Source organism: Emys orbicularis, chromosome 15 (assembly GCF_028017835.1).
Source record: "Emys orbicularis isolate rEmyOrb1 chromosome 15, rEmyOrb1.hap1, whole genome shotgun sequence".
In the NCBI taxonomy this organism is placed as follows: domain Eukaryota; kingdom Metazoa; phylum Chordata; order Testudines; family Emydidae; genus Emys; species Emys orbicularis.
Window position 1 is genome coordinate 22,126,414 of NC_088697.1, and position 14,644 is coordinate 22,141,057.

At 40.8% G+C, this 14,644-nt stretch overlaps 1 protein-coding gene across 2 annotated transcripts in view; it reads right to left on the reverse strand.

Moving 5' to 3' along the window:
* Positions 1 to 3,640: 3,640 nt before the first annotated feature.
* Positions 3,641 to 14,644, reverse strand: part of ZBTB44 (zinc finger and BTB domain containing 44) — a 58,542-nt gene continuing 47,538 nt past the window's right edge. For both annotated transcript variants that reach the window (XM_065417428.1, XM_065417427.1), the window contains 2 exons: positions 11,837 to 12,137; positions 3,641 to 9,112 (listed from right to left, as the gene is read on the reverse strand). In XM_065417428.1, coding sequence (XP_065273500.1) covers positions 8,830 to 9,112; positions 11,837 to 12,137 — 584 coding nt within the window. In that variant the 3' untranslated portion in view covers positions 3,641 to 8,829. The remainder of the gene's footprint in view (positions 9,113 to 11,836; positions 12,138 to 14,644) is intronic.

The window sequence follows — 14,644 nt, forward strand, 5'->3', positions numbered from 1 at the left end:
ATTACAAAGTCGGGTCTTGTCATTTAAACAATAAACAGCATAAAATCAAACATAACTGAACAGATTAGAATCAAATAAGAACCTCTACGTTGCACAGATACACTAAATTCACTCAATTAGTTTACCCTGCTCCCTCTTGAAAGGTGTGGCTGTGCACAGGTCACAGGGCATAAAGGGCTAAAGTAAGGGGGGAAGAATGAGGTTAATCTGGGTCTGTTTGGAGAGGGATTTGGATTGCTTGAGTTGATTCAGGAAGCAGCACGCAGTAGAACATGTCACTGGTAACTGAGCTAATGAAACACCTCTGGAGATAGAAAAACATAAGCTAAATTCAGTCTTGGCTTCCTATGGTACGTCTACACTCCCCAAGTCCCAGAGCCCGGGTTTGAACATCTACACTGCAGTTAAATACCCCCGGAGCCCAAACCCTGCGAGCCTGAGACAGTTGGTACAGGCCAGCCATGTTGACTTCGAAAGCCTGGGAATGTTTGCCAGATGGCAAAAGGCAAACAAAGGGGGAATTTTATATATATAGGCCATATCCTCAGTAGGTGTATCTCCATTGTAGGCAATGGACCTGGCTGATTTACACCTAGCTCCCATGTTAAAGAATTTTAAAAAGTGTTTTAAACAAAGTAAACAAAACGGACATAAAATTAAACTATTAAACACCACTGCCCCGTTTCAGACTCAAATGCGTCGTAGCTCTTAAAACAAGGTTCTCCCTTTAACATAAATAGTGTTTCTAAAGAGCAGCTCCTTTTGTCCAACTATTCCTCAAGCAGCTTTTTCATCCAGGGCTTGCATTAATTTTGCAAAAAAGGTCAACCTGAAAGATTTTTATTTATTTAAAACATAAACTCCCTAAAGGACTTCTCTTTTTGTTTGTCTTTTCCTTTAAATGTATTAATTTCAGCTCAATCAACTAAGAGGTTACATAACAGTTGTTTATAATTATTGTCACATCAACCCTGAAACTGATCGCTATAGCTCCGATGTTACATAAAGGCATTTTTTATTAAACTGTGGGAAAGAAAGTCTGAACTTGGAGGGGATTTTTTTTTTTCTTTTCATTTTTTGCTTTTTTGAAGTTCTGTTGTCTATTATGCAGTGCTTCAGACTCTTCTTTCTGTGGGATTTTATTCTACACAGTTCATGAGTCTGTTTTCATACAAATACACACTAACAACAATATAGTTTCCATCTCTCTCTCTCTCATGCCTCTCTGTTCAATGCAGAACATAGGGCCTTCATCACTGCCTTCCATCTTTGCTGGGCTCCTGCTGAAGAAGTCTTAGCTTCTTCCCATGTAATTTTGATAGCTTTCTATTCTGCTTCTATTGTGCGTTTCCATGTTATCTTGGTCCACCTTATTGCCTCTTCTTCTAGGGTTTCCAGTCCAATATCTAATGTAATTTCCATGGACCCCTTTAAAAACTGAAGTTCGAGAAGATCACTCAAGACGAAAGCAAGTTAGAGAAGCCACTAACATTAAGACCCCAATTCAGCAGAGCACGCAAGCACGAGAGAACAGTGCATTGCTGAATAAGGATGGTTTGAAGCACGTGGTTAAATGCTTTGATGAATTGGGGCTGCAGGGGCTGTTCCTGGCCCTTTGACGCCAGTGTCAGTGTTACCCATTGCCTTCAATGTGCAGGATCAAGCTTTTAAAAGGGAGTCATTTTATGCTGTCATGGGAAAAGCACTGAAGTTAGAGGTAGAAAATGTGATCATTTTTTGGGGGAGGGGGAAGGTGTTTCTATTTTTTGTCAAAATTTCATTTTCATCAGAATTTTTCAGGAAACTAGCCGTGATTTGACCATGAAAGCAAGACCCATCTCCTCCATCATCCATGCTCTATTTCAGATGACATTTGTTCTCAGCTGGGAGTTTCTTTTCCCTGAGGAATAACATCCACCAAGCCTTCCATCACGTTCTTTGTCACCTTGGCAGCAGACCCAAAGCCATCAGCCCTTGGACATAGTCCTAATCATATCTCCTAGGACAGGGCACCATATCACCAAGGCTGGAACGCACTGAAGTTATTAAAATCCAACAAATATTGAGGATCATATCCAATCTTGGTACGAGCCAGTGCTGCCCCCACTGATTCTGCACTGACTAGTTATCCACAATGGGCTCTGCGGTCACAGGTTGGATTTCCTGAGCAATTGCTGGAGTATGCAGCAGAGCCTGGATGAAGAAAGGTCAAAGAAGAGAAGTTCCTAAGTACCTGCTTTCCTGCAGAGGGAGGAGCAATTCCTATCCTGAGGTTACAAATAAGTGTAGACGCTTAAGCCCTAGGTTAGCAAACTCAGGGTCTGCTAACTCGAGTTCTACTAACCTTGGGTTCACATTGTAGTGTAGATATACCCTAAGGCAGACAGAGTACAACTGCCGAGTCAAGGTCTTCAATATAGAAAAAGTTTCATATCAAATTTAAATGCATGTTTAGCATATTTGGATTTGTATTGCAAAAGTCCCCTTGCCTACACACCCAAGTGACTTCTTTGGACCCTGAGATCTATCAAGGCAACACACACTGTTGATCTTTTCTCATCTCAGCAGATGTTCACACTGAGGCACATATATTGGAAAGTTAGCTTTCGATTTGTGCAAGTTCATTCAGAATCACTGCTCCTTTCCAATTTCAGTGTGAATGTCTTCACAGGGACGTTCTAAGGTTCCTATTTTCAGGGCAGTATGACCAGAAGAGTGTCAAGGCCTCCAGCTCAAATTATAAATCTGTCCAAAACACTTTTATCAGAACCCCGCTATTCCCCAAACAAAACGCATTATGATTCTCACACCATACACCAGTCATGAGGCAAAGTTTTCAAAAGGGAAAGTAAGAGCACAAAATACATAAAAACCCAAGCTGTCCTAACCTACCCCTCCAAAGCTCATCATGGATGTTTACCCTGTACTCTGGAATCTCATTTTCCATTTAGTTTTCTAATCCCAATTTCAGATGCTGAACACAGCAAGGATTGGACTGCTAGCATGCTCATATTTGGCAATCACATCAGACCATGGCAGGAATGGCAAATATGCATGTGGCTGGGTAGAGTTTTAAACATTTCAATCAAGCTGTTCCAGAAGTCATGTGCCTTGACACCGGTCCCCTAGCCGTGTGGAGAGGCAAGTGTTCTAGCATAGCCAGGGCCATGTGGACTTGTTAGAGCAGGCCTAGTTTAACTGTAAGGAGTGACAGAGATGGCACAGTTTAAGCTCCCTTCCTCAGGGCTTGTCCCATGGTCAAACTGAAGCTCACAGCTGCAATTGCAAAGAGTCCATCAACTGACATTTTAAACATTGTTCTATTGAGAACAGGCCTGTTTCCAGTGATGTTCCACCAGGAAAACCACATTCAGAAGGAAGCCTTCCCCGCAGAACACATGGCAAAAGAATAGCAAGGATCGTACACACATATATGAAAGTCAAATGATGTCAGGTACTTTTTTATAATACTCCTTACTCAGGCAGTCTCTGCGGTCACTCACTTCGTTTAAAGCTACCTTCCCTCTGAACAGGATGCTGAAAACAGTCGTTTCGCACCTTATTTAACTACTTCAGACCAAAGTCAGCCCTAATATAAAAGGCTGAAATCCCACTGAGAGTTGCACCCGCTTATAGCCGAGCTGAACTGAGTCTACTGTCCGTACTCTTAGGCGTAGATAAAGTAACGACACAAAGCAAGTATATACTCCATAAAACATTAATATTTTAATGAAAAATCTTAGCTTCATGTTTCTATCCAAAGACACTCAAAACTAGGTTTTCCTCCCCCCCCCTTAATTTTGACCTATAAGGGGACCAGTTTGGAGATTTTTTTTTTTTGTATTTTAAAACATTTTTTTTTAAAGATTAAACAATCAGGCTAGCAAAAAAGTACCCAATACATACTTTTCTTATATCAAACAAGCTAGTATTTCAGTACAATGTAACTATACAGAATATATACATTACACATATGATCACAAAGCATACACTACAGGCTCAGAACAGATTTGAAAAAACATGATATTCACATTGATTACAAGAACTCTAAAAATGATTGTAACGTTGAAACGGCACTTAGTTTACAAAAAAGTCACAAAAATATATATAGCCACCAAGAACTATGGTTCCTGAAAAATACTAATAGCCAGATAGCATTATATAAAATGTGAAGTGTATTTAAACATCGTATACAATAAAAACAAAACCAAAAAACATTTCTGTTAAGTCAATAAACATGCCAAGTAATCTAGCTGTGACCAGCGTCAACAAGAGAAGCTGTACTGTGTATGAGATGACGACTGGATATACGGCTGGTGACTGGAGACTGGCACAGTTAAAAGGGTTGCACTGTTACTAAAACACACAAAGAAGCCCAATGATAATTTAATTCACATTTTTCCTCCTGCTCTCCCCTCCCCCGCCCTTCAAGGGTTCCATCAAAGGCCAGTGCCCAGAGAGTCAAGGCACTGAAACAGCAGGGCAAGGAAGCCATTGAGGACTTTCTTGTAGGCAGGGCTATAGTCAGAATATCAAAAGCATGCATCAGCTAAACAAAATGGTCAGTCGAAATCTCCTCTGGGAACTTTATCAACCCTCAGGAAGACTGTGGTTTCCACACAGGAGGGCAGCCCCAGAAACTCTTTTTTTTTTTTTTAGTGCAACCAGATCTGTAGGTGAGCCCTGTAGGATACTGAATGACTGTCGTAGCACGCACTGAGTTAACAAAAACCCAGAGCTTTACCAATGATTGTTGTATTTTTAAAAAAAGTTTACGTTTTATGGTTTATTCCCTCTGAATAATTTGCACCGTGTTCTGCTGGTGACCTCTGATGTGGTTGAGGCATAGTCCGACCCCATATTTGATGGTGAGACCAGTACTTTTTTCTGCCCACAATGAAGTAGGAACAGAAGGTGCTCCCTACATCTGCATATTACCTATGCCAGCCAATCCAGGCAGCGTGCACAAAGCCTCTACCCCTCCAAATTGCATATAAAATGCTGCAGGGTATGCCCTGAAAAGAGGATGGCAAAATTCTCATGCCCTAAAATCTTTGGACTGGAGGGGAAAACCAGCAACCAAGAAGTGACTGAAGCCCACATATAAAAACTTAAAGCCATATCTTAAAAACAATAAAATTTTATCCCCTACGGGACCTAGGGACCATAGTTTCATAAAATATATTTTACTGCATTGGCAGCTATTACTTTTTTTAAAAGTTTAAGTTCACACCTTTCAGCCTCGTGAAAATCAGAATCATTTTCAAAGATCTAGTCAACTAAACTCTCAGTATGAGAGACTTGACCACAGTACTTACTAGCCTGACAACTGAACTCAAATTGTAGTGAGAAAGACAAACCAGCAGGGACACAAACATTTTAACCTGTGAGAATAAAACTGTGTTGCAGAAAACTGACATTCCAATTAGTACTGGGGGAAAGGTTAATCTCCTCAATGTGAATGTATCCCCACCACTGACATTAATGGGAGCTGTGTGTGCATGCATCAAAAGGAAACTATTACTTGGCCAAATTGGCCAGCACACAGCTGAAGCAACTGCTTCTCCTCCTTCCCCTCTCTGTGGGTCGGGGGGAGCCAGAGGTGACCCTCTCCCCTCCACCTTGAGGCTCTGTCCCACACAATATGTAGGGAATGCAGATCCATGTCCCTGAATCCTGCTCCCTGCCAAATAGAACCATCCATGTTCTGTGGTAGTCAGGGCCCACTTCTTGCATAAGTGGGTGGGGGAAGGAAGGATTTTCCACTAATGTACAGATCGTCCTCTGTACACCAGAAGGTTATGCAAAAGGAAAATGCACTCAAACCACTTTGTGAATACATATGGAGAATACTTGTCAATTCAACAGTTGCTGCAAGAGGTACTACTGCCTCAGTAAACTGAACCTCCTCTATTTGAAAGAAATTCTAAACAACATACTTTTTAACCAAAATATAACTTAATTCCTTGTATCTATTTTTAGAAAAAGCAGTCCAGGAATCAAACTCCTCTGATAACATCTTTTAAAGAAGCTATGTTTCAGGTTTAATCCCCAGTGTAGTCTAAGGCATGCTGCTTTCAGTTTACTTAGACATTTATCTCAGTTTAGAACCTGGATATCCAGCAATAGAGCTTGATGTAAAATGTTAGAACATTTTAAATCTCTCCTGTGAGGGACATTATGTACTCCCAAGAACTGAGCACTTCCAGAAAGACAGGGAAAAGAGAAATGAAACAAGATTTACATTTCATTTGGACTCCTCTCTATGGAGAAGGGATACATATATTCACAGGAAACAATTACAAATACCAACCAAAGAACAGATTAGAGCTACAATACAGTCCTTGTAGCTACCAAGTTTTAATGTGTTCTCCACAGCATTTCAGACAGCACTTAACCTTCCGACAAAATTTTAAGTCATCTAAAAACCAGTTATTCTAGGTGTATGTATTCTGCATTTGCACATCTCATGATCAGTAAATTATGTGTTATGACAGATCTTGTCCTGGGTGAAAACCATCTTTTTTTGGCAGAAGGAATAAGTCCATCCATGTGTGAAGTGTTAATTCATTGTGCATTATATACACTGGGCCAGTTGTAAAGTCTGAGTTTGTGTGTCTACCTAAGTGCTTTTTAACTTATGACTGACTAAAAATTGTCATGTACAAGGAAGACTTATGCTTTTGTAATAGAGAAAGAGGATCATGAATTAGAGTTTAGTACCAGATCCTTCTTTTATCCTGAACTACTGGGGGGGCGAGGGAAGAAATATTTAACAGGCACTGTCCTGTCTCACTGGATTCTCAATTATAGAAATCAGAAGTGGAAGAGGACTGGTCATCTGATCCAGTCCCTTCAATGGATACTGGCCTATTTCATCGTACAGTATTTTGAAAAAAAAAAAAAAATTTCTGCTCCAAGCCCTTTACAAAAGACCAAGATAGACATATAAGATGAATTGTAGCTGAGACATTTTCTGCAGATCAGACGGGAAAAAAAACAAAAAAAACTTAGCTTCAGTAATTTGGAAAAAACTGGGAATCTTATTAATGTTTGTTTTTTTACATAAACACAGGGTAGGGAAAACTTGTTTAAAGAAACACTAGAAATGTGTAAGTATGTTATCACTGAAGCCTTTTAAAATATTACCAATGTGCAACAAGCTTTACACTGATTTGCTATCAGCAGATATTTCATAGTTCTACAGATGCATTAGAACTGCTGAAGTCATTGCACACTAATCAGTCTTGCTATTTGAGCTCTGCATCTCCTCTCCCTCCCCTTTTTAAAAACATTTCTCTATATTTCTCTTTCAATCCAATGTGTGTGAGGCAGAGGGACATGAGTTTACCAAGTAGATCTAAAACCAAGAGAGTCTGACACATGCCCTTGGAATACTAAGGTAAGGTAATACTTAAACTCTCAGCATGCTGTGGATTGTGGAGCACAGCTGTTTGTGTATCAAACAGAGTTAATTTCATCAGCAGTCAAAGAATTTATACAATCCCTAATTTAAGTTTCTAAGCTTTACTATAGCCCAAACTGCCTGCAACAAAATGAGAATCACTGCTCTGAAAATCCCATACCCAAAATTTACAACCTTTTCTAAATCTGGAAAAAATGAAATGGCAAATCTTTCACTTTATTGCTTGTTTGAGCTGTGTACGTAGCTGGAGTAACAGCCTTTAATAAACTAACTTGGCAAAGGTTTAAAATGTTTTGGAACAGGAACAACATAACATTGTTATATAGGGTTTTTATAAACAACCCCCTGTTGGGTTAGAAACTTGGCCTCTAAAAAGAATAAATTGGTTGTTTTGTCCAAAACAGACTAATAAAACCCCCAGAAAGCATACATGCATATGTATAAGCACAAAAGTGTGCAATAATGCACAAAAGAACTTGTTTTTTCCTCTGTAAACTCTCTCTAGCCAGCTTTTGGATATTAGTGATATGTGTGATAGGGGAAAGTGACTAGGACTGCAAGCAGTCTGGCCAAGGTTTAAGAATTTTAGTCTGGGACACTTTTTCTTTTTTTAAAGTTGGTTTCCTTTTCAGAAAGATACAGTGATGACAGATTTGTCAGGCTTGCATGGATTTATACTTCCCTTGACTGTATGTCTCGCCCCATATAAGCAAATCAGGATCGGTTATTTGAATGAGCAGTTTCTAAACGGAGTGGAATATCAGAAGTGGGAGGACCTGGCATGGCATCATCACTCAGTTTGTCAGAACTGATTCAGAGATTTTTTTTTGTAAAGAGACATTTTTTAAAAGGGCGGTACTGTTAAATTTCAGAAATGCTTACGATTTCCAAGAAAAGGGTTATAGTAAGCACTTTGAAAAACAGTAAGGACAAAGCTAGGACATGCCATATTTTAAACAGAGGATTAACGCATCTACTCAAAGTTAGTCAAAACTCTGCTCATTAATTAACTTGCGAGCATGCATGCTTGTACTGGTCATTTTAAAAGTGTCTTCTGATTCTCTCCCTTTACCAGAGGGTCTGCAGAAATGTAATGAGCTGTTCTAATTGTGGAAGAAGGAAGTTGAAGTGATTTCAGTCAATTGCTTCTTCTTTAGAAGTGCATCACAGCTTTTATGATGCTCTGACAGGACCTTATTGTGCATTCAGGCTTAAACATTTTCACAGAACTGATCATTCAGTCATGAAAAATAATGTAACATCTGTTGCAGTTTTCTGTTTAAAGTGTAGCTTACAAAGTAAAAAGGGAAATCTCCCTCCTTTTGTTTAAAAAAATTAAATTAAAATGTACAGGACCAAACACAGGCACTTTCCAAAGAACAAAAATGAAACCAAACCATGAATTATTCAATAGTAATAGAGGACAGCTCTGATTTCGGGGGGTCATCACTGGTTGCCTCGGCACTGGCATTAGTCTTTGGCTGCTCCGGCATGTCTTCCTCTTTCTCTGCCAACCCACCCAAAGACCCCAAGGGGAAAGTGCTTTCGCAATTCTGAGTCGACGAGACCTGCGAAATGACAGGCATGTGGACAGAGGAGTTGCTTTCAAACCCATGGTCTCCTAGCTCATATTGCCCGAGGGTCTCTTCCTGCTCCTGGTTTAAGTAGTCCGGGACTAGGAAATCACTAGAAGAGGGGCAAAGGACAGAAGAGAATGTTAACCTTTCAAAGAAACATCAGATACAGCTATGCTAACCACTGCATTGCGCAGGGAATAAAGAAACGATTATCACAGCATAGGGCTAAAATCTTCACAATGATATGCTTCACTAAGTGTTATAACTCAGTTTTTATTTACATGTTTGGAGAAGCTAGACCTGGGATATCAATTTTTCATAGTTTATGCAGCCATATTTCCTCAGGGGTAGCTTCATATCTGGGTTTGAGCCCCTTGAGGATGGGAGTTGATGTTAGTATCACCACCTGGTGCGGAATGCCTCCATGCCAAAAAAGAGAGCGCTGGAGTTTTGTTTTTTTAAGAACTGAATTTAGTGCAGGTAAATTCAGGTCTATTCAACCTCTGTAGAGGGGCAGGGACTACCAGAGAATCATACACAACCTTCCTCTCAAAGGGGAGGGGTCCAAAGTCAAAGGGAATTAAAAGGGATAAAGAAAACAAAAGAGGCAGGGCTGAGGCTTGGGGACAAAGGTATAACATACATATATATATATATATATATAAAATAAAGTGTGCTAGCGCAGGACCCAGTGCACAGACCTGCAGATGACACCCACTGCTCCAACAAGTCAAGGTAAAGAAGTTGGATTGAGAGCTCTCTATCCACAGAGCAGATGGAGCACAGGCAGCAGCAATGTAAGCCTTGCCTCAAGTTGCCCTGTCAACGTGCCTCAACAACGACACAGGACTATTCGAGATGACAGAGGGTAGTTCAATTTCAGTAGCCCATTCCATCCTTGGCCTCTCTGCTTAACTATCAATAAGGATGCCAACTGTGATGTTTTTTGTGATGCTGACACCTATCCTATTACAGTAAAACCTGCCTTAGAGACGACCTCTGAAGAGGGACCGCCTGTCATGAGTGACTACTTGCAGAGGTCATGGAACACCACCACTATCTGGTGTGCAAACTTTAAAGAGAGACCACTTCTTACAAGCGACCATTTTTGCTAACTCCCATGAGTGGTCACTCTTGGCAGGTTTCCCCGTACTAAGAAGTGGACTGAATTTCATTTCCTCCCAAGCCACCTAGTCCTGGCTCTTTTGTCACAATAACTAGATAGCTTATTCTCAGAAACTGGGGGCTGAACATGCTCAGAGGAAAGGTCTCACACACTCTACCAATATTTCCTGATTTACTCTGTGCGAGCATGATACAAAATCAACTTTTTTTGCAGATATCCAGCACCAGACATATTCATAATGAAAACCAGTATATGCACTCTTTGGTTTTTCCATGTAGTCCATTCAAAAGGGAGCAGTTTCCTAGAACAATGATATGAGATTCAATGACCCTTTTCTTTCTGCAGAAGAGGATGCACTTTTCCAAATCTAGGGGAAATCCAAATCGGGGAACAATGGGAAAATGCTCTATGCTAACATGTTAATCTGGATTTTCAAAAATCAAATAATGCCCAGGAAATCACTAAAATGAGTGTGTTTTAATGTATTCAACAACAAAAAAAGAGTGCTTACCACAGCAACCGCATCATCTCGTGGTATATTCATGCTACCTCTGGCACAAGTGGTACCCTCAATGAACTGCACACACCAGAAGGTACTGAACTTTGTACTTTTAAACTATATTTTTGGGGAAAGACAGCTGACAAGCAAACATTTCCTGATTTATGTTCTTTTGGAATTCTTTATACAAGTGGTGTAGAACTAACCACCAAACAAAATGTTGAAACCTTTCATAAGACAAAAAAAATATGACATCTAGAAAACACCTGATAGATTATTGCTGGGGAATTTTAGTTGCTATGATGCAAAGAATAAACTTACAACAGGTTTACTTCATACTTTTAAAAACAAACAGCCTACTTACATGTACACATCTGCATTACCGTGAATGAAGGAACTTTTGTTTTATTTTTATTTTTTAAAACGCAACTTGTTTTCAGGAGATTAAATATTTAACAGTAATGAAGTCTCCCTCTCTCTAGAGTCCCCCTCATTCACTTTCATTTATTTATCCCTCTATTTAAAAATCTCTTGTTTATAAACACTTATCCCATATCAGTGTGATATTATTGTGCTACTTTGACTCCTCAAGACTCATTTACGGGCCTCTGAAGAGCTTTTATGTTTTTGTATGTTAAGCCAATTCTTTACTACCTGATTAACAAGAAATGTGCAGTAGGCCTGTGTGATTAACAGGTTGGAAATTTTAAAATTTCATCATTTAGCAGTAAAATAAACCTAAAAATGAGAATGAAGATGTGATCATCTGGATTCATGCAGTCTCATAATAAAATCCTCCCCTCAATAAAACGTACTTAAAAAAAATCAGGTCATGAGTCCACCCCCCATCTAAACAGACAGTCCAAACTCTTTCAGATACAGCCATCAAATAATTCATAAAAACTCAAAGACTGTGGTATATAATATTATTTTTAGCACTATTAACGTGCTTTTAGATACTAGTGGAAAGAGAAGTAGCCTAGTCACTAAGAAGAAGTCTTTCCATACTACTGGATTCTTCAATGCCTTATTATACAGTTTATACACACTAAAAAGCAGATCAGAGATTACAGATAGTAGTGCAAGAATGAACGTGACTGCAATTAGCTGGCAACCTGATGAGAGGAACAGCAGGCTGCCCTGAAAGCAGGAAGAGATGATTTAGAAAAAGCAAGTTTCCCCTGTTAGGTTTTTGTTGTGGACCTCACCTGCTCTGGAAGTAGTTTGCTAGCTCTGACGCTTCATGGTTCAGACTCCTCAGGTGAACGATTAAATTTCCAGAGTTGGTGAACATGGCGCCACATGTTTTGCACTCGTAAATCCGAGGCTTGCGGATAATATGCCGGGAAACCCGCATGTGGTGTTTATATTCCCCGAAGGAAGTGAAAGTGGCACTACATATCTGGCACCGGAAACAGCGTTTACCTTCGTGCTTCAGGCGATGCATCTTTAGCGAGTAAGCTCGGGTGAACTTTTTCCCACAACGGTCACACTGAAATGGTTTAATGCCTGTGGGAAAAGAGGGGGAAATATTTACTTTGTGCAACTGGAGGTCACATTTGGCAATTTCTGTTCAACAGGACAGCAGCTGTGACCAGTCATAGTAAAGTACTGATTTAATAAGGAGACAAACAGGTTATCTTTAAAATGGCAGAAGTGATTAGCATCAAACCTGATATTTCTCTCAATCAGATGAGAAGGAAGTTTTATAATGACCAGGTCCTTATACAGAGAGACAAAGTGGATCCTTATATAGTCCTTCTTCACTATATAACTTAAACCTGCTGTAAGGCTTCTGTGGATTAGAAACCAAGGCAAGGATACTGAGCTGCAGCCAGACTGTTCGGTGCAGCAGAACCTATAAACCACCTTTATTGTCTCCTGATCTTGGACCAATTTGAGCTGGGCTGGTCAGTGCAACACAGCAACCTTTAGATTGCTTTTAGTAGAAAGTTTCATCAGCTGTCTATAGCCCCACTGAGCAGTTCTGGTAGTAAGGGACTGCCTGGGCATAGGGATACCCTAGCTTATGCAAGGAGCCTGACAAGAGAGTTGTGGTGTAGGAGCCTATACAGCACCTCCATGCCACCTAAGGATGCTTGCATACAGGGGTGATCCTCTGGGGGTCAGGTAAGTAAGCCTTAATGAAGCTTTGCACAGTCAAAGGAGCACAAAGCTGCACTAACACATCTGACGATCTGGCCCTTAGTTTTGTCCTACATCCAATTTAGAAGCCTTGTTACCAACTCTCTCATCATTTACTCACCATGCTCATTTCAGAGTGAATACAAATATTACATGGTACAGCAGCAGTTAATTTGCAATGGAATGCCTATGGCTGAGAGAAACATGCTCTCCCTAAACAATCACATCACTACCAGCACTAATACTATACAAAAGGTTAAACCACAAAAAGTCCTATTAAATGGTCTGACAGAATTCAGGCCAAGAATCTGGACTCTGACTCAATTCACACTATAGTTCAAAAGAAAAAAAAAATGTTAAATGGTCTAAATTAAGGATGTTGTTTCAGTCCAAGCTGTTAACTTTACTTGTCAATTCCTCTGCTTTCCTCATGTTTAAGTGAGCTCCTTTAATTGTGGCTTCCAACATAGTGAAAGCTACAGTTAAGGTTAAACTGAGTCTCTTTATAAACTTGCTTTCACATGCAAAACATTCTAAAATATTGTCCTTTGGGGCTGAAACTTTCCATGCTTGGTCTCTGCCCAAAAGCATTTATTTTCTTGAAAAGCTTGAGGCAAATCTCTTCAGCCATTTGAGTTAAGAGAAAATACTTCTGGCATTTACAGATTGGAGGTTTCTGCACACGAGTAACTCAAAAACAGCTAGTAAAAAATATCTGCCAACTTCCCGTGCAAGTCTTACTGACAGCTGCCCACTGACAGATCAGGCTGAAATACTTCATGCATGCTTGGTGGATATCTTAAAATTTTAGCAGCCTACTTGGGACAATTTAATAACCAAATATCCACAGGCAGGTTGTCTTGTTAAATGTCAAATGCCAAAAAACTATATTAATGGATCATTATTGGGCTCAATAACAGTTGCTAGTAAAAACTTGTGCCTTGAGAATGGTGGTTCTTCTGCTCACATAAAATTTATGGCATTTGTGCAAGATGACATGTCAAATATTAATCAGGAGAGAATAAACGTGTTACTGTTCAATTGCAAGTATCCAATTTCTCTTATATCAAAATAACTTTTATAGATTTAAACATTTTATTAGGTAAATGGTGGTTAACTCCACCAACAGTTGTTTACTATATACACTTTATATAAGTTATTGTGTATTTCAGCCATAAACATGTTTAAAATATCAAAACTATTATGAATAATCTGATTTCTTAAAAACCATCAGCAAGGATCAACCATTCTGACTGACGGGCACAAATTCCATTTGGTATACAACTATAAGGGGCATCTTTGAGGCCTGCACTGTAACTGTTAAAAGTATCTCTACATTCACTGGACTATCAAAGACACAGTTATTGCTGATCTAGCAAATCCTAAACCAGGGGTAGGCAAACTACGGCCCCTCAGGGCTTTGGATCTGGCCCGCGGGACTGCGCCCCGTGGCGCCGCGGGCCCTGCACCGCTAGAAGCGGCCAGCACCACTTCCCTGCGGCCCCCGGATGGGGGTTGGGGGCACAGGGCTCTGTGCGTTGCTCTTGCCTCCAGGCACCGCCCCCCTCAGCTCCCATTGGCAGGGAACCGCGCCAATGGGAGCTTTGGGGGAGGTACCTGGAGGCGCAGCAAGGGCAGCGCATGCGGAGCCCTCCGCCCCCCCCTCCCCCAGGGGCCGCAGCGCTTCCTGGAGCGGCGCAGGGCCGGGGACAGGGCAGGCGTGCAGGGAGCCTGCCCTGGCCCCAGTGCGCGCCTCTGCCACCCTGGAGCCCGAAGCCCTCCTGCACCCCGCCCCCCAACACCCTGCCCTAAGTCCTCTGCCTGCACCTCGCACCCCTCCTGCACCCCAACTCCCTGCCCTGAGCCCCCTC